This window comes from Bufo gargarizans, chromosome 11 (assembly GCF_014858855.1).
Source record: "Bufo gargarizans isolate SCDJY-AF-19 chromosome 11, ASM1485885v1, whole genome shotgun sequence".
Lineage (NCBI taxonomy): Eukaryota > Metazoa > Chordata > Amphibia > Anura > Bufonidae > Bufo > Bufo gargarizans.
Genome location: NC_058090.1, coordinates 31,630,712 through 31,655,388, shown reverse-complemented (window position 1 = coordinate 31,655,388; position 24,677 = coordinate 31,630,712). Strand labels below are relative to the sequence as shown.

At 45.6% G+C, this 24,677-nt stretch overlaps 1 protein-coding gene across 1 annotated transcript; it reads left to right on the top strand.

The window, feature by feature from the left end:
• Window positions 1-5,150: 5,150 nt before the first annotated feature.
• On the top strand, window positions 5,151-10,359 carry ZBTB1 (zinc finger and BTB domain containing 1). Its single transcript, XM_044271938.1, has 2 exons — window positions 5,151-5,403; window positions 7,325-10,359. Exon 2 carries the CDS (start codon window positions 7,343-7,345, stop codon window positions 9,395-9,397), a length of 2,055 nt encoding a protein of 684 aa, XP_044127873.1. The 5' UTR covers window positions 5,151-5,403; window positions 7,325-7,342; the 3' UTR covers window positions 9,398-10,359.
• The last annotated feature ends 14,318 nt before the right edge of the window (window positions 10,360-24,677 follow it).

Sequence of the window (24,677 nt, the reverse complement as noted above, 5' to 3'; positions counted from 1 at the left end):
ACTACAGCCGTGTGCGTACATCTAACAGTGCAAAAAGACCAGACTCCTCTTCCCAATCCCAAGGATTATATGGGAATTGAGCACCTGATAGACTGGATAACTGTACTCTGTACTAAACAGAAGCCATGACACTAGTGTGAACATAGCCTAAAGTGCTCATTTATACCTTTGTAGGCTGTGGTTTTCAATCGGAATTGTATGGATGTGGGGCCACCTTTTGGTGGGGTGACATCTATAGATTTTATACATTTAAAGTTTTTCTATATAGTTTGTGTTAATTAATTATATTGTTACGCTTTTGACTTTTCCTTTGCTCCATTATGTTTTTAACTGTAGTTTTATGGACATGCCTGTATTCAACACAGAATGGAGAGATATGCATTCATCTTGTGGGAAATGCGCTATGGTGATATTACTAAATGTGTTCCTCAGTTTGTGGGCGAGCATCATCTCAGGCTGGCATATAATGGGGTAATCCTTTAAAGGCTATGTACACCTTTTTTTCAGATTTTATTTTACTCATTTTGGGCTAAAAACAATTTCTTCAGTAGGTCTTTATTAAAATTACTGAGCCATTCTGTCACAAAGGGTAAACCGTCTGGCTGTGTGACTGGTACCTTCACTTTGTGCCGGGCATCTAATAAACCTTATTTCTAAATTACTAAAAGGTCATAAACACTTATTTAAATGGCAATAAATATAGGTAATGTCGCACTAAAATACTTATTTAAATGAGTTGTCCCATGAAAAATATTCTACAGTTTTCAAACCAGCATCTGGATCTGAATACTTTTGTAATTGCATGTAATTTAAAATGTAGCATAGCCACTGAGCTATTCGATAAAATGTATCTGAATAGCGCCACCTGCTGCTTTTTTTTTTCTTATAGCGCCACCTGCTGCTTGTTTCTTATTTTTTCTTATAGCGCCACCCGCTGCTTGTTTTTTTCTTATTTCTTTGACCTGCTCACTGAGAAGGCCGCACATGCTCAGTTTCATCCTTCAACTGCTTCCTGGGAGAGCATGGGCACACCCACTTAGCTGTGATAGGGAGAGCATGGACACGCCCCCTGAGCTGTCTGCTTGATATAAATCTAGCAGAGCAATGAATGGTGAGATCTCTGGATCCATGTGAGGTACAGGGCTGGTTCTAGCTTTGTTAGAAATAGATTATCATGTACTACATGACGTCCAATTCTCAATTTTTGCACTAGTCTTGGGATAACCCCTTCAAGCCACATTCTTATCAGTAAGATAGGAATTTAGCTATAATGAGTGCTTATAAGGTCAGAGATGAGGGGCTGTCAGCTGAGCTGATGGGAAACAGTAAAAACACATATCCCAATACTAGAGAATCTCAAGGCTGCACAGAGAAAGGGGCTCAACATTTTTAATAAAGACTAACAGAAAAAATGATTTTTCGCTCAAAATTAGTACAATGCAAAAAAAAATGCCCCCAAAAATGTACATAGCCTTTAAAGAAACCCTCCAATTCAAGAAAATAAAAATCACACAACTGGTGAAAAAACAGAGCACTTACATGGTGACCTCCTCTTCTTTCAGCTGCAGATCCACCAAGTCCCTGTTTTCTCCTCTGTCATTCAGGATGGCCGCACCGTTTCTCAGACTACCAGATGCATGGGTAGTCTAAGACAGCTCCTCTTGTCCAGCCCTGCTGTTGGATTGGCCAGCACTGCGCATGTGAGCGCAGCAGGAAGCGTCCTGGGCTACCAAATTCACCATATGGATCAGATAGCAGTCCGGCCATCGTGGAGCCTGGGAGGTGGTGGATCTGTGTCACGGCCACGGTTATGGCCGTGACTCCTGGGGAGCCGCATACAGTTGCCCGCGGTTTGGGTTGTTGTGTCAACCGCAGCTGAGGCATAATGTAGTTAGCCTCAGTGCGGTTGCCGCGGACAACAGCTATGTGTGCGGTTCCCTGGGAGTTGTGTGCATGTGTGTATGCACTTTTGGTATGTCTGTGTGCACGGTGTTTTGTGGTGTGCACTGACATCCTTCCCCGCACTGTGGTTGCCCGTGGCAACGTTTGTTGTAGTCTGTACATGTGGTGGCACTGTCTCGGCCTTCGGGCTGACTCCCTGGACATGGTTGCCACCCATGTCGTTGCCAGCGGCAACAGCCACAGTGTGTGATGCAGTTGGACACTTTCCCCTATATGTGAGTTTCCCTTCTGTGGTGCTGGAAGGGTTAACTCCCTTCCCAGTGTGTGTGTGATGTCACTGGGTGTGTCCGACTGTGGGGTGTGGCTTCTTGGCCTATATAGCCTGAGTTTCTGGCATGGCTCAGTAGGTTGCTTCAGTCATCCATGGCTGGAGCAGCCTCCTGTGCTTATGACCTGCCAGTGAGAGCCACCCCTGTGGTCATAAAATAATTGTCGTTATGTTTGATGTCTTTATGCGTGTGTGGTTGTATGTTGTTCTGTTGGGACCTTCTTATGTTTGGTGCAGCTCACGGTTCTGGTTTCCTGTCTGCTCAGGGATCCAGTCAGCAAGGCTGTGGCAGGTTGGTGGAACTGGGTGTTCGCCTGCCATTCCCGTGAGGCTGTTCATGTCCCCCTTTTCCCAACAGCTTGGCCATTGAGACTCCTGCTCCTCCGTGCCAAGGAGGAGTAGGTCGTCTTACCCAGCTCCTAGCTCAGGGATCTGCGGAGGGTAAGACAGGGCTCCGAGGTTCCTGCGCATGGGTCCTCCTACCTTAAAGGTCGGCCCATGCAGGTTAGGGTCAGGGTAGGGATGCGTGAGGAGGTGACCTGCTCCCTATCCTGTTCTCATGGCCGAGTAGCCACTACACCACCTGGCATCTCACGGCTGAGGGTTTTCCCCATCCTCAGCCGTGACAATCTGCGTGTGAATAGATGTATTCTGCACATGCCCGACCTCCTGCTCTGTTCTTTTCAGGGGGTCCCAAGGTATATAGGTGTCCCAGCGTTAGGACCCCCACCAATCTAATAAGTTATCCCATATCCTGTGAACATGCCACAACTGGAATACCCCTTTAATGATTTTTTTTTTTCTCTCTTGGACCGGAGGGTCGCTTTAACTTCTTGGGCTTCCTTCATATACTTTTTTTTTTTTTGTTTGCTGCCTGTCAAAAATGGCATGAGTTTCCCAAGTGTTTTCTTTCTTCCCCTTTTTGTATAGATTTAGATATAGATATTTGATATGCATTGTTTTCAGGCATTTTTTTCCCCCTTTAGCGAATGTGGTGAGGATGGATCATGTGATGGACCATGTGATGAACGTAGTGACGTCATCAAAGGTCCCATTCCTCACAAAGACGACAGAAGATATGCCGGCTGCGTGAACAAGTGGATTAAGGTGAGTTAAAAAAAATTTTAATTTTTTTTTTTAACCCCTCCAGGCCTATTGTACTATGCATTCTGTATTCAGCATGCTATTATTTTTCCCTTATAATAACCATTTTATAAGGGAAAATAATAATGATCGGGTCCCCATCCCGATCGTCACCTAGCAACCTGTGCGTGAAAATCGCACCGCATCCGCACTTGCTTGCGATTTTCACGCAACCCCATTCATTTCTATGGGGCCTGCGTTACGTGAAAATCGCTTGTGCGTTGCGTGAAAATCGCAGCATGCTTTATAGAAGTGAATAGGGATGCGTGAAAATCGCAAGCATCCGCAAGCAAGTGCGGATGCGGTGCGATTTTCACGCATGGTTGCTAGGAGATGATCGGGATGGGGACCCGATCATTATTATTTTCCCTTATACCATGGTTATAAGGGAAACTAATAGCATTCTGAATACAGAATGCTAAGTAAATTAGGGATGGAGGGGTTAAAATAAATAAATTAAACTCACCTCATCCACTTGTTCGCGCAGCCCGGCTTCTCTTCTTTCTTCTTCTTTGATGACCTGGGAGGAAAAGGACCTTTTGTGATGTCACTGTGATTTTGTAGTAAAAAGGTCACAGAGAGGCACGGAGCATTATCAATCATGTTATTGCTCCATGTCTCTGCTGTCCAGAATGGGGCTTGTCTCTCATTCACGCTGCGGATGACACTCACGGGTCCCGCTTGTGTGAAAGAGCCCTAAGGCTGGGTTCACACCTGAGCGTTTTACAGCACGTTCCCTATGGGAATGGTTCTCACCTGAGCGTTTTACAGCGCGTACGATCGTGCTGTAAAACGCCCTAAGAAGTACAGGAGCTTCTTTGAGGCGTCTTGTTGCGCGTTCCCGTACATAGACTTCCGGGAACGCGCGACAATGGGCGTTCGCTTGTTCCGGAGCCGCGATTGTAAACGCGCATACAGAGCGCTCCACCCCGTACGCTCAGGTGTGAACGCAGCGTAAAGGTGAGCAAAAACACCATAATGGTCCATTTACACGTCCGCAATTTCGTTCCGCATTTTGCACGTGACCCCTGCAGCAGTGATTTGCTGACTACTTGTAAACACACAAGTGACCGCAGGGGTCACATACCAGGCTACTGGCATCACTACTGTGTGATGGGGGCCATGATGCCAGCAGCACGGCATGTAACCCCTGATGCCGCCTGTCAACAAAGACCAGGGGAATCGCTGGAGAGTCGGCACTGGATAAGGGCTCATGCACACGGCCGTAGTTTCAGTCCGCATCCGATCGTTTTTTTTTTTGCGGATTAGACTCATTAATCTCAATGGAGCCACAAATGATGCGGACAGCACACCGTCCACGTCCTGTCCACATCCATATGCGCTCGCACAGGATCCGTATTTTGCAGATCCGCGATTTGCAGCCATGTGCATGTAGCCTTAATAGTGGGTTTTTTTTTTATAGTCTTTGCAGCAGGTAATTATTTTAACCCCTTCAATGCTGCAGTTGAGATTCTGTAAGCCCCCTATCCTTGGGTGTAATCATTGCTCTGCACATATTCCTGCACTTTATAATAGGGCTGAGACTAGTTGTAAACCAGAGGGATATCCTTCCAGCCTGCATGTGGCTGATGATAATGTATGGGGCACTGCATGTGAGGGTGCAGCCTGGCAGGGATGAGGTGGGTGGTCTCCCTGCAGCCCCCCATGTACATTCTGCCAGGTTCACTCTCATTACTATGGGCATTTCCCATACAGTAATTACAGTATGTGCAGCTTGTCCGTGTCCACCAGGGGGCGTCCGTAATCGGCGCAGACATAGACGGAAGAAGCTCGGCGTAGCCTCCTCTTCCCCTCGATGCTGTCCGGGCAGCGAGGGAATCGTTGATCGAGTCACGGATCGGGGGGTGATCGGCGGGACTCGAGGTTCTCGCTGGAGGGGGGGCGGCTCCCCCACCCGCTAGCATCCGGATCCACATCCAGTGTCATTACAGGGACTGGCGGCAAGTCCAGTCCGTGCCCAGGGGTCCTAGAACAGCCATATTTGCGTGCAGCCGGAGCTCATCAGCAAGGTGGGTGGAGGTTATACTTCCTGCATGGTGACTGGCTGCATGTGAGCGCACTGATGGCGTGTTTTGCTGCAGTGTGCTTGGTATGGGCCAGACTGGCACGACAGGCCTGCCTGCAGCTGTGAACGATGCTTATTTTAGCCATTTGCATACTGTCACGATAGATGGCTACTGTCAGGATGGATGGGGCTAGTGCACTGCCCGGGTTGCAGTTTTGATTGACAGCCTGTGGCCACCAGCAACTTGCAACTCATAGGAGCTCTGCCATTGGCTGTGCAGGGGATGTGACGTCATGTGATGATATTGTGGGGGGGGCGTGCGTGTATCCCTTCCTGGTCATGCAATGTCACATTTAGGGTTTGCACTAGAACAGGGATCAGCAACATTCTGCTGTGAAACTACAACTCCCATCATGCACACTTACTCTACTATTCTTGTAGCTCCCATAGAATTGAAAGGAGGATTCTGGAAGTTGTAGTTTCAGAACATCTGGAGGTTGCTGATCCCGGCACTAGAATATACATCATCCTGGATAACAGGAGTATAATGGTTATATACTCATATAACAGAGCGTGTTATCGGATATCTGCTGCTCTTGTCAAGCACAAGGTCTAAGACCTGCTGTCTGTTTTGTAGTCTGCAAATTGCTGATCCGGTCTGCGTTTTATTTGTGGAGCCTGTGCTTTCAATGGGCTCATGCTCCAAATTTTGCGGACTAAAAGGGATTTATCATCTCCCTGCACCCGAAAAGAGCATAAAAGCCGGATAGGTAGAGCCTGCACTTAAAGGGGTATTTGGATTTCAGACATTGATGGCTTATAGTTAGGATATGCCATAAATGTCAGATAGGAGAAAGTCCCACCTCCAGGACCCACTCCTGTCTCCTTCCAAAAAAGGGACCTCCAAAGTGAAGGAGAGCACACGCGGTCTGCTCTCCATTCATCACTATGTGAGTTCTGAAAATAGACGAGCAAGTGTTTTCGGAAGTCCCATCGCAGAAAAAGGGAGAGTGCACCGTCCAAGTGCGACCCCCTCTCCATTCGGACTGCTCAGCAATAGCTGTGATTGGGGGGTGGGCATGCATGCACGGTGAGATCTCCTTCTCTTTGGGGAGGCATGTGTTGGAGATAGGTGTGGGTCCAACCTCCGGGAACCGCTCCTATCTGAAATTGATGGCATATCTTAGCCATAAGCCATCAGTGTCTGAGATGGGAATACCCCTTTAACTTGAGAACAGGGGTCCCCCAACCCCCATCTCACGACTGCTGTGAATGGAGAGATAGCTGCACATGCGTAATCTGTCTATTTACTTCTATAGGAGTGATGAAAATAGCTGAGTGAGCTCACCTAGCATTTCTCAGAGCTGCCATAGAAGTGAGTGGAGAGGGCTATTCATGCGTCCACCTCTCCATTCGGAAATAGGAGAGTAAATCAGATGCATAAGGGCTCATGCACACGGCCGTGCCTGTATTGTGGCCTGCAAACAGCGGGTCTGCAATATGCCGCGTGCACCCCGCATCATGGATGTGGACCTATTCACTTGAATGGGTCCGCAATCCGGACGGTCCGGTGCGGCATGGATCACCACGGAGCGCTTGACTCTCTCCGTGCCTCCGCACCGCACTACTTTTTTGCGGTGCAGAGGGACCACGGACCCATACAAGTTGAATGGGTCTGGATCCGTCTGCCCGTGCACAAATCTATCAACAACTGTGTGCATGAGGCCTAAAGCAACAAATACAGATTTGCTCACCTTTCACATCCCCGTCTTCTCATGCACTCATTGCTGCAGCTGACATATTACAGAGGCAGCCAGTCTTTGAGTATATACTATATAGTATTGTTTGATGGCGGACATATCTTTGCACCCAATTATTAAGTTATGTAACTGGGATTTTCTTTTTTTTTGCCTCTTTTCATAAAGGAACCGCTGGGACACATCATGATGGGAAAAGCAAGCCACTGTAGTTATGTGCTCCAGCAGCTCTACAACCAGAGAGAATGGGGCTTCCTCTGCGACTGCTGTATCTCCATCAGTGACATCTACTTCCAAGCCCACAAGGCCGTCCTTGCCGCCTGCAGTTCTTACTTCAAAATGATGTTTATAAATCATCAGCACACCATGGCGCAGATCAACCTCACTAACACCAAGATCAGTGCCGAATGTTTCGACCTGATACTGCAGTTCATGTACCTGGGTAAAATCCTTAAGGCGCCAGAAAATTTTGAACAGTTGAAGCACGCCATGAGTTACTTGCAGCTCTATGTTATCCCTGACTGCTTGGAAGACATACAGGATATCGATTCTTCCATTAAATGCTCCTCCTCTGCCTCAAGTAGCCTGAGTAGCAAAATGGTATTTGGCGTTCGTATGTATGAGGAACCCAAGGCAAAGAGCAGAGAGGAGCCAAGCAAGAGGCCGACGGAGCCCGAGTTACCTGTGAACACTGTTCCTGAAAAGCAGGTTGAACAAAGCGTACCTCCTGTGCTACGTAAGCAGCTGCAGAACGTCTGCAAGAAAACACCTTCCCTAAAAGTGTCTAACCCAAGAGAGCGTGGGAGCAGGCGCTTTGGACGCAGCTACACCTGCGAGAGCTGCGGTTTCGCATTCAGTTGCGAAAAGCTTCTCGATGAGCACTCTCAGACTTGCACTAATAGGCATTTCTTCCAAAACAGAGACCATTCCAGCAACGACCCAAGCCAGAGCGGGAGCGAATCTCCGGCCTCAAAGTTTTCTCCATCCCAAGACAACGCCCATAGGGCAGACTCAAGTCAATACGCGGAGGCGTCTGTGTCTTCCCAGGGTGCGAAAAACTCATCTGTCATTCTGGACCAAATAAAGAACGAACCCATAGACACTACCGAGAAAAACACCGTCATTATAAAGATCGAAGCTGATGAGAACTCCATGGTGGAAATGGAAGATATTAATATTGTGAAAATCTCGGATAAAGATTATTTTGAATCTTCAGACATTGACGACGAGGAAGAAGCCGACGAGTCTCTTGGCGGTTACTACATTGGAGAACATAATGAGAAAGCTTTACATCAAGCACTGGGAAGCTGTAGAAAAGATGTTGACTCTCTGGATCAAGATGGTGCAGAGACCAGCGACCCGGGTGCCTCTGACATGGCATGTGAACTGTGTGGTATGACCGTCACCGAGCAGGACCTCTCCTCCCACTATCTGTCTCAGCATATAGAAAATATATGCGCATGTGGTAAATGCGGGCAAATTCTTGTCAAAGGTAGACAGCTTCAGGAACATGCCCAAAGATGTGGAGAAGCTCAAGAGCGACTCGAGAACAGCGAGAGGAGCATTGACGAGAGGATGCACTTTGGAGACAGCATGGAGGAGACATCAGGAATGGGAGAGCTAGCAGACATGTGGGAAGACTTCAGTGAAGGGGGCATTTGTGCGAACAGACAGATCTATAAACATTCCTCTTGCCCGTACCGTTGCCCGAACTGCGGGCAGCGCTTCGGGGCCGAGAACCTGGTGGTGGAGCACATGTCTCAGTGCTTAGACCATGAAGTCTTCAGAAGTTCCCTGTCCGATGACAACGAAAAAGATCACCGGAGAAAACATTTCTGTGACATCTGCGGCAAAGGCTTTTTCCAACGCTGCCACTTACGGGAACATTATACTGTGCACACCAAGGAGAAACAGTTTTCGTGCCAGATTTGCGGGAAGCAGTTTTTACGGGAGCGCCAACTTAGGCTGCATAACGACATGCACACCGGCATGGCACGATACGTTTGCTCGCTTTGCGACCAAGGAAATTTTCGCAAACACGACCATGTGCGACACATGATCTCCCACTTGGCGGCAGGAGAGACAATATGTCAAGTGTGCTTTCAGATCTTCCCAAGTAACGAACTCCTAGAGCAACATATGGATATTCATCTGTATACCTGCGGAGTCTGCGGTGCAAAATTTAACTTGAGGAAAGATATGAGGGCGCACTACAATTCCAAGCATTTTAAGAAAGCTTAAACTTTAAAACCGTTACCCGTATTGGCAAAGAAACCAAAGAGCTAACCATTTACACGTTACATGGGAAATCTGATCATATATGTGTTTTTATATATATAATGTATACAGTGTATATATAGAATATATATATACACTAAGTAAATACATATATTGTGCCTGTGAAAATGTATCTGATAAGGGTGAGAATTTTCTTAGTACTTTCTTTTTATTTTTGGTTTAATATCCATATTCAGATGTTTCTCAGAAACCAATTCTATGAAGAAATGACTGGACGTATCATTACTGCCTTCCTGCTCCTTATGTATAGCATGATTTCTTGCCATGTTTGCTTGTGTGTTTGGAATTACCATGAAGTATAGCACCTTTTCATGGTATATCACTTGCTGCTTGTTCCAAGACTGCGTATTCTCTAGGGAGCCCTTCTTTGTACATGAATAGTATACACATTAATGAGTATGTATGTTAAAGTGTAGCAACATGCCGCCATGAGACGATGTATAACCTAGGGTGGAGTAAAAAGTGCAATTAAAAAAAATTATAGGAGAGGTGTGGCATACAGTGGTTTTGCAGCGGTTTTTTTCGTGCCGTTTTTCTTCACTTTTGGTGCATTTTTTAGGTCATTGGAGTGTTTTCCTGAAGAAAAAAAATACCACCCTAAAATGGCTTGTAGGAAATGCATGAAATTCATAGTGTTTTTTTATAGGCCAAAAAAGGCCCAAAAACAACTTGTGAAGAAAGCCTAATGGAAGTATCTACATTTTCGTTGTGTTCTGGTACTTTATAGGAACACTATGGTGATTCTGCTAAGCTGTGTTATACCTAGTACAAGGACCAAAGTGGGGGAGCATGATACCGGGCTTCAGATGATATCAAGGAGGTTCCCTCTGCCATGCACCACCCCCTGGGCACTAGGCATAATGCACATCTTAAAGGGGTTGCCCAGGCTTTTACTACTATCAGATCGGCGGGGATCCGACACCCAGCACCCCCGCCAATCAGCTGTATGAGGAGATGACGCATGCAGTATGCATGTGCCGTCTCCCATCTACCTTCCTGCTCTGCTGCTGCTTTGCCACAGACAGCATCGGTGAGCAGAAAGAGAGATGGGAGACGGCATGTGCACACTGCACGCGTCATCTCCTCAGACAGATGATCGGCGGGGGTGCCGGGTGTTGGACCACCACCGATCTGATTTTGATGACCTATCCTGAGGATAGGTCATCAATATTAAAAGCCTAGACAACCCCTTTAAGTTTACCTGAAGTGGGCCTTTAAAGGGCATCTGTCAGCAGATTTGTACCTATGACACTGGCTGACCTGTTACATGTGCGCTTGGCAGCTGAAGGCGTCTGTGTTGGGGTACTTTCACACTTGCGTTGTTTGATTCCGTCAGGCAGTTCCGTTGCCTGAACTGCCTGCCTGATCAGGCAAACTGTATGCAAACGCATGTCCTTTTCTCTGACTGATCAGGCATTTTTCAGACTGATCAGGATCCTGATCAGTCTGAAAAATGCCTGATCAGTCTGAAAAATGCATTGCAATACTGGATCAGTTTTTCCAGTGTCATCAGGCAAAACGGATCCAGTATTTATTTTTTTCAGATTTTTAAAGATCTGCGCATGCGCAGAACAGAAGGACGGATCCGGCAGTAATACATTCCTATGGAAAAAAATGCCGGATCCGGCATTCAGGCAAGTCTTCAGTTTTTTTTGCCGGAGATAAAACCGTAGCATGCTACGGTTTTCTTTTTTGCCTGATCAGTCAAAATGACTGAACTGAAGACATCCTGATGCATCCTGAACGGATTTATCTCTATTCAGAATGCATGGGGATATGCCTGATCAGTTCACTTTTCCGGTATAGAGCCCCTGTAAAGGAACTCTATGCCGGAAAAGAAAACCGCTAATGTGAAAGTAGCCTTCGTCCCATGTTCTTATGTGCTCGCATTGCTGAAAAAAATGATGTTTTAATATATGCAAATGAGCCTCTAGGTGTAACGGCAAGAGGTTAGCAAGCTTCTTAGGTACAAAGCCCTTTAAATGCCTCACACAGCTGAAGGTGATCTTTCAGATCCTCTTGAATATGTTCAAAATGGAGGTGAAGCCTTTATATAATACAGTTCTGATTGTAGCTGATACAGTAACATGACAGTGTGTATAATACGACATTCACACTCCTCCCGGCGCATACGTCAAATGTATCCATAGGCCCTCATGCAACCATGGTAGGCCAAAACAGTGTCTTTTTGGCTCTTATACTACCTTTTTTTTATAATCAAAACCTATGGGTGGAGTATACAGTGTCCTATACATCAGAGGTATACGTTGGGAAATCCTCTGGACACATGCATCCGACGTACACTGCAGATGCCATGTGCATTGAATGTCTTTTACCTGTTCAACTGCCCTCATTGTGTCTTTTTCAGTAGAGAGCTTTGGAGTGGTTCCTAGCTCTTATGGCCCAGCAGGTACCTAATACACAGAATTGCATAGGATAGGGATCAGAGAATAAAGGGAGCACTACAGCTTTTAAGCATGGAATGAATTGCTGCAGGTTTTGCACCATATTAACTAATGGGAACCTCAGTGCATAATGTTGCGTAAAGTTTTTAAGTATTTAAGAACTAATGCATCAAGAATAATCCACTGCACCTTGCTTGATAAGGTGACGTGAATATAATTCTCTTAATATCCTCAGAATAGGTCAGATTGGCGGTCCTCAGCCTCCTTGCAGCTTACCAGGTACAGTTGGAGAGTGCCGCGGCCTCCTTGCAGCTTACCAGGTACAGTTGGTGAGTGCCGCGGCCTCCTTGCAGCTTACCAGGTACAGTTGGTGAGTGCCGCGGCCTCCTTGCAGCTTACCAGGTACAGTTGGTGAGTGCCGCGGCCTCCTTGCAGCTTACCAGGTACAGTTGGTGAGTGCCGCGGCCTCCTTGCAGCTTACCAGGTACAGTTGGTGAGTGCCGCGGCCTCCTTGCAGCTTACCAGGTACAGTTGGTGAGTGCCGCGACCTCCTTGCAGCTTACCAGGTACAGTTGGTGAGTGCCGCGGCTTCCTTGCAGCTTACCAGGTACAGTTGGTGAGTGCCGCGGCTTCCTTGCATCTTACCAGGTACAGTTGGTGAGTGCCGCGCCTGCCTCCTTGCAGCTTACCAGGTACAGTTGGTGAGTGCCGCGGCCTCCTTGCAGCTTACCAGGTACAGTTGGTGAGTGCCGCGGCCTCCTTGCAGCTTACCAGGTACAGTTGGTGAGTGCCGCGGCCTCCTTGCAGCTTACCAGGTACAGTTGGTGAGTGCCGCGGCTTCCTTGCAGCTTACCAGGTACAGTTGGTGAGTGCCGCGGCTTCCTTGCATCTTACCAGGTACAGTTGGTGAGTGCCGCGGCCTCCTTGCAGCTTACCAGGTACAGTTGGTGAGTGCCGCGGCCTCCTTGAAGCTTACCAGGTACAGTTGGTGAGTGCCGCGGCCTCCTTGCAGCTTACCAGGTACAGTTGGTGAGTGCCGCGGCCTCCTTGCAGCTTACCAGGTACAGTTGGTGAGTGCCGCGGCCTCCTTGCAGCTTACCAGGTACAGTTGGTGAGTGCCGCGGCCTCCTTGCAGCTTACCAGGTACAGTTGGTGAGTGCCGCGGCCTCCTTGCAGCTTACGAAGCACAGCGCTGTCCAATGGATAGTGGCTGTGCTTGGTATTGCAGCTCAACCCCATTCACTTGAATGAGACTGAGCTGATCCTAGGTCAGGTGACCGATGAACATGACGTCACTGGCCCAGGAAGAGGCCGTAGCGCTCACCAGAGCCCTGTAGTCTCTTTAAACAGCTGATCAGTGGGGGTGTCTGGAATCAGATTCCGCCGTTCTGATATCGATAACCCCCTTGAGATGCTCCAAAGTTGCACCAAATCTTTGGCACAGATTTTTAGAGCAAACTAAAGCAACCAATAGGTGAGTCTGAGCCACGTCCTGCATTTTAGACAGGATTAGTGTAGCTGCCCCAATGTTTTCTGTAGGGGTTTATCAGCTTCTCAGAATGGAATTTGCACAGGTGTACTGCTGCAGTGTGAACACCAGGGGGTGTGAGGAGACTTTATTTCTGTGCACACGTCTGTAACACGGCTCAGCGACTGTGTGTTTTTATCTGCATTTTTTTTTTTTCAAAAAGGAAGCAGATCCCATTAGGAAAGCAGGAAAACCTATCCTCCACTCTCTTATAGGAAAAGCTGACTAGCACCAAAATGGTCCTGAAGGTTTTGGAAGTATCAGGACTAGTGTTGAGCGAACTTGTGTTTTAAGTTCTGCGTCCAAAGTTCGGGTTATCAAAAAATCCCTTTATGGATTCTGCTACCATGGACCATAATGGAATTCAAAATCCATAATGGGATTCTTCGGACACCAACACAAGTTCGCTCAACACTAATCAGGACGATTTTGGTGCTAGTTTAGTTTTGGTGCTTGATTAGGAAAACGAGTGTCAGGAATGGCGCGGTCATTAATCTATACAGGTTTTCCCTTTTAGGGCTCATGCACACGGCCGTAGTTTTGGTCTGCATCTGATCTATGTTTTTATCGATGGGGCTGAGCTGCAATACCAAGCACAGCCACTATACAATGTACGGCGCTGTGCTTGGTAAACACGCAGAAGGCGGCGGCGCTCACAGGAGCGTCAGTGCCTTCTCAAACAGCTGACTGGTTGTCGGACCCCTGCTGATCAGATACTGATGACCTGTCCAGAGGATAAGTCATCAGTATCAAAGTCCCGGAAACCCCCCTTTAAATGTATACAGATATATACTGACTAAGCATATGGCAAAAGGACACTGCTAATGATAGCCTATGGACACGTTGGACCTGTGGCTGAAACCTTTCCATAGCTCTGAACTGGAAAGGAGCACAATGGCCTCTAGTATATATCCATATAAGAAATACCATCACTTCAGTTTATCCCAAAAGTACACTGAAAATCTCAGGTGTTTCCGCCAAGAAACTGAATTCGAGTTTATTATATTGTTAAATAATAAAACCTGTAGAAATCGCATTGGTGGCGTCCGCTTCTTGTCTGCTCTGGTTTTCATAGGGGTGAATTCGGAGCGTTTTTTCTGGACACATCTATTAGATATCGGCCTTGAATATTAGGAGGAAAGAGAAAAGAAACAGGAGTAATGATCAGCGTTCAGGGGGAAATCCATGTATGCTTATTTAAAGGGGTTTTCTAGGAGTACACTATGGTTGGCCTATTGCTGGTACCGCCACTGATCAGCACCGCAGCCTCCTTATAATATAGCAGGCACAGCGCCGTCCATCGTATACTGGCTGTACTTGGTATTGCAGCTCACCCAAGCCAGTGATAATAGTCATGACATCACTGAGTCTGTGGGACACAGCAAGAAGGCCGCGCGCCACTGCCTTCTCAAACAGCTGATCGATGGGGATCCCGAGTGTCGGACCCCCCGCCGATCAGATGCTGATGATCTACCCAAAAGATAGATCATCAGTAAGCAAAAGATACAGAACCCCTTTAAAAGCTGCCTTTGATGCATTTGCTGTGCAGGTGAATGCGATCAGTGATTACAACATCACCAAAGGGTCGGTCTGAGACCGCCAGGGCCACTTCTTGTCACTCTGGCTGATAAAGGGGCGCTCATGAGTGGCACGCCCCCTGTATGACACCCGTGTGCCCTAATAGGGCATATGGACAGGGCCTGTCCTGACGGTATAGCCCCTCTAACTCGGCAGTCTTTGCTGCAGTCTATGGGGCCTCTTGGAATAGCTCTGTAATCTATCTAGTACAGCAGCGATTCATGTTCCCGCTCGCATAGCATTTGTAATCTGCCTTGAGCCGCACATACTTGTGGTTAGTCGCAGGAATCTACAGGAGTGGCAACATGGAGGACGAACAGCAACTGCAAGAGCTGGAAAAAGCCCAAGACTGAGCTCAGCAGAGCTCGCAGGCGCTGGGTTGTCCGCTTTCCTGCTCGCACACAGTGCACTTGGAAAGTCTTCACACCCTTTTTCACATTTAGGCTAGGTCTACACAACGACATTTTGCCGCACCAATGCTGCGCGACAATATTTATTATGATAATCTATGGGGTTGCGGTCCACAAAACACGGATGCCAGTCGTGTGCGTCCCACATTTTGCAGTCCCACATATCAAGCCCTATGTTAGAAATGCCTATTCTTGTCCACAAAACAGGACAGGACATATGGATGCGGACAGCACACGGTGTGCTGTCCACAGCTTTTGCTGCCACATTGAAATAAATGGATGCGCAAAATATGAAATGGAAATACGGTCGTGTGAATGGACCCTTATGCTGATTTATAATGCTCCGTGACCCACAGAGTCCTGGAATCTACAATGCAGTACACTGAAATAATTCGGTCAGTATAATATAATGGATTTCAGGACTCTGAGGCCTAAGGCTCCTGTTTCCCGGCTGTGCCCGTATTGCGGCCTCGCAAACAGCGGATCCACAATATACGGTCACCGGCCGTGTGCGCACCGTATCACAGATGTTGACCCATTCACTTGAAACCGTCTGCAATCTGGGAGGCACGGAGCAGAAGGCCATGGTAGCACTATCTATTTGAATGGGTCTGCATCCATCTGCGCCGGCTACACGGACGGTGCCCGTGCATTGGGGACCTGAATTTCCTGTCCCCAATGCACAGAACGGGCGGCACACAGAGTTGGGGCTCATTCACACGACCGTGCCGTCTTTTGCGGTCTGCAAATGGCGGATCCGCAAAACACAAATGCCACCCATGTGCCTTCTGCAATTTGCGGAACAGAACAGGAGGCCCATTATAGAAATGCCTGTTCTTGTCTGCAAAACGGACAATAGGACATGAATCATAATTTTTGCCGCAAAAAAAAAGAACATGTCCTATTCGTGTCCGTTTTGTGGACAAGGACAGGCATTGTTACAATGGAACCACAAAAAAAACGGATGCAATACGTATGTCACATGGATGTCATCAATTTTTTTTTTTTTGCGGACTGTAAAATACATGTGATCGTGTGCATGAGCCCTAATGCTGTGCGGTCTTATCAGAGGAGCAAAGGCCAGAATGGGACGGCTCACTGACACGTGCTGGGAGTTTATCGCATCCAACTTGCTTGTGTGTGTCTGGCCTTATTAGGGTTTATGCCTGGATGCCCCTTTATTAGGGGGCGATAATGTGTGCAAAATTTTTAATTATAAAATATTCCTAATGCTTTTCCCTCTGTAACTGCAAATACGATCTTATTATCTATTATTAATGTAGCTTTTAACCCCTTAAGGACTAAGCCCTATTTCACAGCCATTTTTTGCAAATCTGACCAGTGTCACTTTAAGTGCTGATAACGCTTTGACTTATCCAGGCCATTCTGAGATTGTTTTTTCGTCACATATTGTACTTCATAACACTGGTAAAATGAAGTTAAAAAAAAAATCTTTTTTATTTATTAGAAAAATACCAAATTTACCCAAAAATGTTTAAAAATTGCAAATTTCCAAGTTTCAATTTCTCTACTTCAATAATACATAGTAATACCTCCAAAAATAGTTATTACTTTACATTCCCCATATGCCTACTTCATGTTTGGATCATTTTGGGAATGATATTTTATTTTTTGGGGGATGTTACAAGGCTTTAGAAGTTTAGAAGCAAATCTTGAAATTTTTCAGACCTTTTTAAAAACCCAATTTTTAGGGACCAGTTCAGGTCTGAAGTCACTTTGTGAGGCTTACATAATAGACCCCATTCTATAAACTACACCCCTCAAGGTATTCAAAACTGATTGTGCAAACTTTGTTAACCCTTTAGGTGTTCCACAAGAATTAATGGAAAATAGAGATACAATTTCAAAATTTCACATTTTTGGCTGATTTTCCATTTTTATATTTAAATTTTACTTTTACAAAGCAAGGGTTAACAGCCAAACAAAACTCAATATTTATGGCCCTGATTCTGTAGTTTACAGAAACTTCCCATATGTGGTCGTAAACAGCTGTACGGGCTACGGCAGGGCGCAGAAGGAAAGGAATGCCAATACGGTTTTTGGAAGGCAGATTTTGCTGGACTGTTTTTTTTACACCATGTCCCATTTGAAGCCCCCTGATGAACCCCTAGAGTAGAAACTCCAAAAAAGTGGCCCCATTTTAGAAACTACGGGATAAGGTGGTAGTATTGTTGGTACTAGTTTAGGGTACAAGTTAGATTATGTGATATTTTTATAGACCAGGTTGTTACGGATGCGGCGATACCTAATATGTATACTTTTAGGTACAAGAGTGGAAAAGGTACAATACAAGAGTGGGAAAGTTTAATGTCAAGAGTAAAAGAATTCAAGCTCATGAAATGTAGTGGGGAGAAATAGCAGAAATAGATGTATAGTCGGACTGGAACTGATGACCCATAACTATTTGATTTATAACTCCTAAACAATACCTATAATCGGAGTAACTTGTATAGATTGGAAATAGGAAAAAAAGAAAAAAAAAAAAAAAGATTTGTTTTGTATTGGTCTACGAGATACCCGGAATGAGGGCGTGAGTCGCCCACCGCCCTTTGTGGCAACTGTGCCAGGCCAGGCATAGCGGAGGGGGGGGGGGGAGGATTGCTTGATACGGGAGATAGGAGACTAGCACTAATTTGGGGTGTCTTGGTCTTGGTGTTTGGGTGTCTATGTTGCTATATGGTGTTTGACCCATTAGGTTTTTATTTTGCGTTAGAACCCCGACAGTATGCATATAATCGGGGCCAGGCACCAAGAAATGTTAAAGAAATCTATATGTGCTATGATTCTTCTTGTTTATATATATTTGTACATTGTTCCTGTTCAAAGAAAATTAATAAAGATATTTATATGTATACTTTTTTATTTATTTATGTAAGTTTTACACAATAATTTCTTTTTTGAAGCAAAACAAATCATGTTTTAGTGTTTCCATATTCTGAGAGCCATAGTTTTTTCAGTTTTTGGGCGATTATCTTAGGTAGGGTCTCATTTTTTGCGGGATGAGATGACGGTTTGATTGGCACTATTTTGGGGTGCATATGACTTTTTGATTGCTTGCTATTACACTTTTTGTGATGTAAGGTGACAAAAATTGTTTTATTTAGCACAGTTTTTATTTTTTACAGTGTTCATCTGAGGGTTTAGGTCATGTGATATTTTTATAGAGCCGGTCGATACGAATGCGGTGATACAAAATATGTATACTTTTTTATTTAAGTAAGTTTTACACAATAACAGCTTTTTTAAAACAAAAAAATGATGTTTTAGTGTCTCCATATTCTGAGCCATAGTTTTTTTATTTTTTGGGCGATTGTCTCAGGTAGGGGCTCATTTTTTGGTAGGTGACGTTAGATTGGTACTATTTTGGTGGGCAAACGCCTTTTTGATTGCTTGCTGTTGTACTTTTTTTGATGTAAGGTGATAAAAAATTTTTATTTAGCACAGTTTTTATTTTTTACGGTGTTCATCTGAGGGGTTAGGTCATGTCATATGTTTATAGAGCCGGTCGATGCGGACGCAGCAATACGTAATATGTATACTTTTTTTTCCCCCCTATTTTTTACAAATTTTTTTTTTCACTTTATTTGGGGAAAATGACGTTTTTGTTTATTTTTACTTGAAACTTTTAATTTTTTGGGGGGGGGAAACTTTTTTTTTTCAACTTTCTTTTTCACTTTATTTTATTTTTTTGTCCCATTTTGGGACTCTAATCCTTTACAATGCATTCCAATACTTCTGTATTGGAATGCATTGGCTGTATGAGTAATACTGTGTGTATTACTCATACAGCTTCCGGCCTGTGAGATCCAGGGGGCTGGATCTCACAGGCTCGTCACCGGAAGGCAGCGCAATGCCTCAGGAAGGCATCGCGCTGCCTTCCATGCCATCGGGTCCCCCCTACAGCCACATGAGGACCCGATGGCACCGCCGCCCGCCGGATAAGGTAAAGCCACAAACCGTAGGTCTGTACCTTTTGATTACTGCAGATTTATATAGGTCATCAGTATCTGATCGGTGAGGGTCTAACACCCGAGACCCCCGCAGATCAGTTGTTTAAAAAGACACCAGCGCTCGCAGTAGCGCCGTGGCCCTCTCTATGCTTTTCCTAGTCCATGTGATGCAGTGTTCATCGGTCACATAATGACCTAGGTGCAGCTCAGCCCCATTGAAGTGAATGGGGCTGAGCTGCGATACCAAGCACTGCCACTATACAATGTACGGCGCTGTGCTTGGTAAGCATGGAAAAGGCCACAAGCGCTCCCAGGAATGCCGATGCCTTCTCAAACAGCTGATTGGCAGGGGTCCCGGGTGTAGGACCCCCACTGATCAGATACCGATGACCTATCTATTGGATAAGTCATTAGTATGAAAATCTTGGAAAACCCTTTTCTTTACCTATTTATTTATTTTTGTCGTTTTGTGTTTTTATATTTATTTGTTTATTTATATATGCCAGCAATAGCCAAGTTTATGGAAACAAGTACGTATTATCTTCACCTGGTTTCCGTAATTTCACCATGAGCTTTTACTTGCTCCATTTGCATGGCTTGTGTGTAGATATATAAACAGAGGTGGGTCATGTTCATACCTTCCACTATGAGTAAGAGCAAACTTGGTTCCTGAAACATGTAGGAGGCATGGATTTTTATACTGGACATAATACATTTTTACCGAAATTGGATGCTGGAATTTTTCAGTCTGCAGTGGTTTCTGTGCATCTAAAAAAAAATTGCCAGCAGGTGAGCTGTACCCATTTGTTTTTCTGAGATTTTTAAAATATGTTTGCAAATTTATTAAAAAGGAAAAAACTAAAATTCTGCATGGACATAAGTATTCAGACCCTTTGCTATGACATTTGAAATTTAGCTCTGGGGGCCTCCCATTTCTCCTGACCATTTTAGGATGTTGATTGAAGTCACCTGTGGTCCATGACTTGGAAAGACATGGCTCTGTGTATATACTGTAAGGTCTCACAGCTGACAATACATATTAGAGCAGGAAACCGAGCCATGAGGAGGAAATAACTGCCTGTAGAGCTCAGAGACAGGATTGTGTGGAGGCACAAATCTGGAGAAGGGGAGAAAAAAAATCTGCTACACTGAAAGTTCCCAAGAGCACAGTGGCCTCCATAATTGTTAAATGGAAGACGTTTGGAACAACCAGGACTCAGACTAGAGCTAAGTAATCAGGGAAGAAGGACTTTGATAAGAGAGGTGACCAAGAACCCTGCGGTCAGTCCGGCTGAGCTCCAGAGATCCTGTGTGCAGATGGAAGAAACTTCCAGAAGGTCAACCATCACTGCAGCCTCCACCAATCTGGGCTTTATGGCAGAGTGTCCAGAGAGAAGCCTCTCCTCAGTAAAAGACATTTGAAAGTCGCCTGGAGTTTCCTAAAGAGAGTCCTAAAGGACTCCCAGACTGTGAGAAACAACATTGTCAGATCTGATGAAACCAAGATTGAACTTTTTAGCTTCAATTTTAAGCGTCACGTCTGGAGCAAATCAGACACTGCTCATCACCTGCCCAATACCATCCCTACAGTGAAGCATTATTATGGTGGCACCATGATGTTCTGGGGATATTTTCAACGGCTGGGACAGGGAGACTGGTCAGGGTTGGGGGAGAGCTGAATGGATCAAAGTACAGAGATAGTCTTAATGAAAACCTGATCCAGAGTGGACTGGGCTGAAGGTTCTCCTTTCAACAGGACAATGACCCTAAGCACACAGACAAGATGTCACAATACTAGTGGAATACTGCTGGAGCCTGAACACAGGAAGCACCGGAGTCTTGAACAGGAGGTAGCAGGGTAAAGGATGAAGCAGAGCCAGGCAGGCGGAGCCGTTACCAGTAGTAATGATGCAGGATTGAAGGATGAAGCAGAGCCAGGCAGGCGGAGCCGTTACCAGTAGTAATGATGCAGGATTGAAGGATGAAGCAGAGCCGAGGTCAGACGAGCAATGGGTCAGGGCAGGCGGCACAGGAACGTAGTCCCGCAATACGGTTCGGCAACAGGAGGTAGCACGGTAAACCGCAAGGAGGAGGAACAAACCGGAGAGCAAGTTCCAAGCGAGAGGACTGCACAAGCAGGAGCTCAAACACAATACTCAAGCAATTAGTAACAGGCTTGAGAGGTTTAAATGTGAAACAATGAAGTAAGATGACTCCCAGCTGAGACACAATCCACCATCTTAACTGAGGGAAAACGTGAGGGCAAGACAATCTGAACTAAACAGACATAGCAGGATGATTCCTGACACAAGACAACACAGGAGCGGCTTAGGGACAACTCTGTGAATGTCCTTGAGTGGTCCAGACAGAGCCCTGACTTGAACCCAATAGAACATCTCTGGAGAGACCTGAAAAAGGCTGTCCACCGACGACCCCCATCCAACCTGACAGGAGCTTGACGGGATCTGCAGAGAAAATCCCCAAATCCAGGTGTGAAACCTTGTGGCATCATCGCCAAGAAGACGGGAGGCTGTAATCAATGCCAAAGGGGCTTCAACTAAGTCCTGAGTAAAGGATGGGAATACTTATGTCAATGCAAGATTTTAGTTTTTCCTTTTCTATAAATTTACAAAGATTTCTAGAATTCTGTTTTAATTTTCTCATGGGGGATTGAGTGCAGAATGTGTGGGAAAACTAGATTTTTTTTTTTTTTTTTTAGCACAAGGCCGTAACATAACAAAATGTATTGTACAGTCTCGTCCTGCGGTCCTTCCCCCCCCCCCCCATGTGCGGTGCCGCAATCAGCAGCACGGATCCGGCTGTTACTGACAGCTGGATCCTTGCTACATCCACCAGCATCGGTGATAACGCTGATGACGGTGGGTTAACCCCTTATATGCCGCAGTCAGCGCTGACCGCGGCATATGGGAGGTTTGCTCTCCCTCTCCTTAGCCATCGGGTCCCTGCGCTGCGGTGGCAGGGACCCAATGGATGCCATGGCAGCCCCAAGCCATTGCAAGGCCTTGGGGCCTGGCATGTACGGAGGCCTATGAGGCCCAGCCCCCAGGCTCGGTCTCATAGGCAAACTATCAGTGTATTACACTGTGTAATACGCTGACAGTCAATGCAGTACAATACAGATGTATCGTGCTGCACTGAAACAGGGATCAGACCCTGTAATGTAATGAAATAAAAGTGTTTTTTAAAAAAAGCCCCTTTCCTATAAAAAGAGACATAAAATTGTAAAAAAATAGAAAAAAATAGACATTAGGTATCGCCTGCTCTATAAAAAATATCACATGATCCTCCCGGTCTGGTCAACACCATAAAAAAAATTATAATAAAAACTGCTAAAAAAAAAGCAATTTTCTGTCACCTCAAAAAGTGTAATACCAAGTGATCAAAAAGTCATATGTACCCAAAAATAATACCAAACCATCATCTCATCTCGCAAAAAATAAGATCCAAACTAAGACAATCGCCCAAAAATTAAAAAAGATATGGCTTTCATAAAATGGAGACCTAAAAATATAACTTTTTGGTTTAAAAAATGCTTTTATTGTTTAACCGCCTCCGGACCGCCTAACGCAGGATCGCGGTCCGGAGGCGGCTGTCTCAGGCAGAGTGACGCATCGGTGCGTCATCTCGCGAGACGCGAGACTTCCTGTGAACGCCCGCACACAGGCGCGCGCGTTCATAGGAACTGCAGATAAGCGAGCTGATTTACAGCCTGCCAGCGGCGATCGTTCGCTGGCAGGCTGTAGATGCGATTTTTTTAACCCCTAACAGGTATATTTAGTTTTGATAACAGCGTCTAATACAGGTCCTTCTCAAAAAATTAGCATATTGTGATAAAGTTCATTATTTTCTGTAATGTACTGATAAACATTAGACTTTCATATATTTTAGATTCATTACACACCAACTGAAGTACTTCAAGCCTTTTATTGTTTTAATATTGATGATTTTGGCATACAGCTCATGAAAACCCAAAATTCCTATCTAAAAAAATTAGCATATTTCATCCGACCAATAAAAGAAAAGTGTTTTTAATACAAAAAAAGTCAACCTTCAAATAATTATGTTCAGTTCTGCACTCAATACTTGGTCGGGAATCCTTTTGCAGAAATGACTGCTTCAATGCGGCGTGGCATGGAGGCAATCAGCCTGTGGCACTGCTGAGGTGTTATGGAGGCCCAGGATGCTTCGATAGCGGCCTTAAGCTCATCCAGAGTGTTGGGATTTGCGTCTCTCAACTTTCTCTTCCCAATATCCCACAGATTCTCTATGGGGTTCAGGTCAGGAGAGTTGGCAGGCCAATTGAGCCCAGTAATACCATGGTCAGTAAACCATTTACCAGTGGTGTTGGCACTGTGAGCAGGTGCCAGGTCGTGCTGAAAAATGAAATCTTCATCTCCATAAAGCTTTTCAGCAGATGGAAGCATGAAGTGCTCCAAAATCTCCTGATAGCTAGCTGCATTGACCCTGCCCTTGATAAAACACAGTGGACCAACACCAGCAGCTGACATGGCCCCCCAGACCATCACTGACTGTGGGTACTTGACACTGGACTTCAGGCATTTTGGCATTTCCCTCTCCCCAGTCTTCCTCCAGACTCCGGCACCTTGATTTCCGAATGACATGCAACAGTCCAGTGCTGCTTCTCTGTAGCCCAGGTCAGGCGCTTCTGCCGCTGTTTCTGGGGAATGCGGCACCTGTAGCCCATTTCCTGCACACGCCTGTACACGGTGGCTCTGGATGTTTCTACTCCAGACTCAGTCCACTGCTTCCGCAGGTCTCCCAAGGTCTGGAATCGGTCCTTCTCCACAATCTTCCTCAGGGTCCGGTCACCTCTTCTCGTTGTGCAGCGTTTTCTGCCACACTTTTTCCTTCCCACAGACTTCCCACTGAGGTGCCTTGATACAGCACTCTGGGAACAGCCTTTTCGTTCAGAAATTTCTTTCTGTGTCTTACCCTCTTGCTTGAGGGTGTCAATGATGGCCTTCTGGACAGCAGTCAGGTCGGCAGTCTTACCCATGATTGCGGTTTTGAGTAATGAACCAGGCTGGGAGTTTTTAAAAGCCTCAGGAATCTTTTGCAGGTGTTTAGAGTTAATTAGTTGATTCAGATGATTAGGTTAATAGCTCGTTTAGAGAACCTTTTCATGATATGCTAATTTTTTTAGATAGGAATTTTGGGTTTTCATGAGCTGTATGCCAAAATCATCAATATTAAAACAATAAAAGGCTTGAACTACTTCAGTTGTGTGTAATGAATCTAAAATATATGAAAGTCTAATGTTTATCAGTACATTACAGAAAATAATGAACT

Bases quoted from the DNA above. Each gene is read 5' to 3' on its own strand.
- ZBTB1 (XM_044271938.1), top strand. From the start codon at position 7,343: ATGATGGGAAAAGCAAGCCACTGTAGTTATGTGCTCCAGCAGCTCTAC.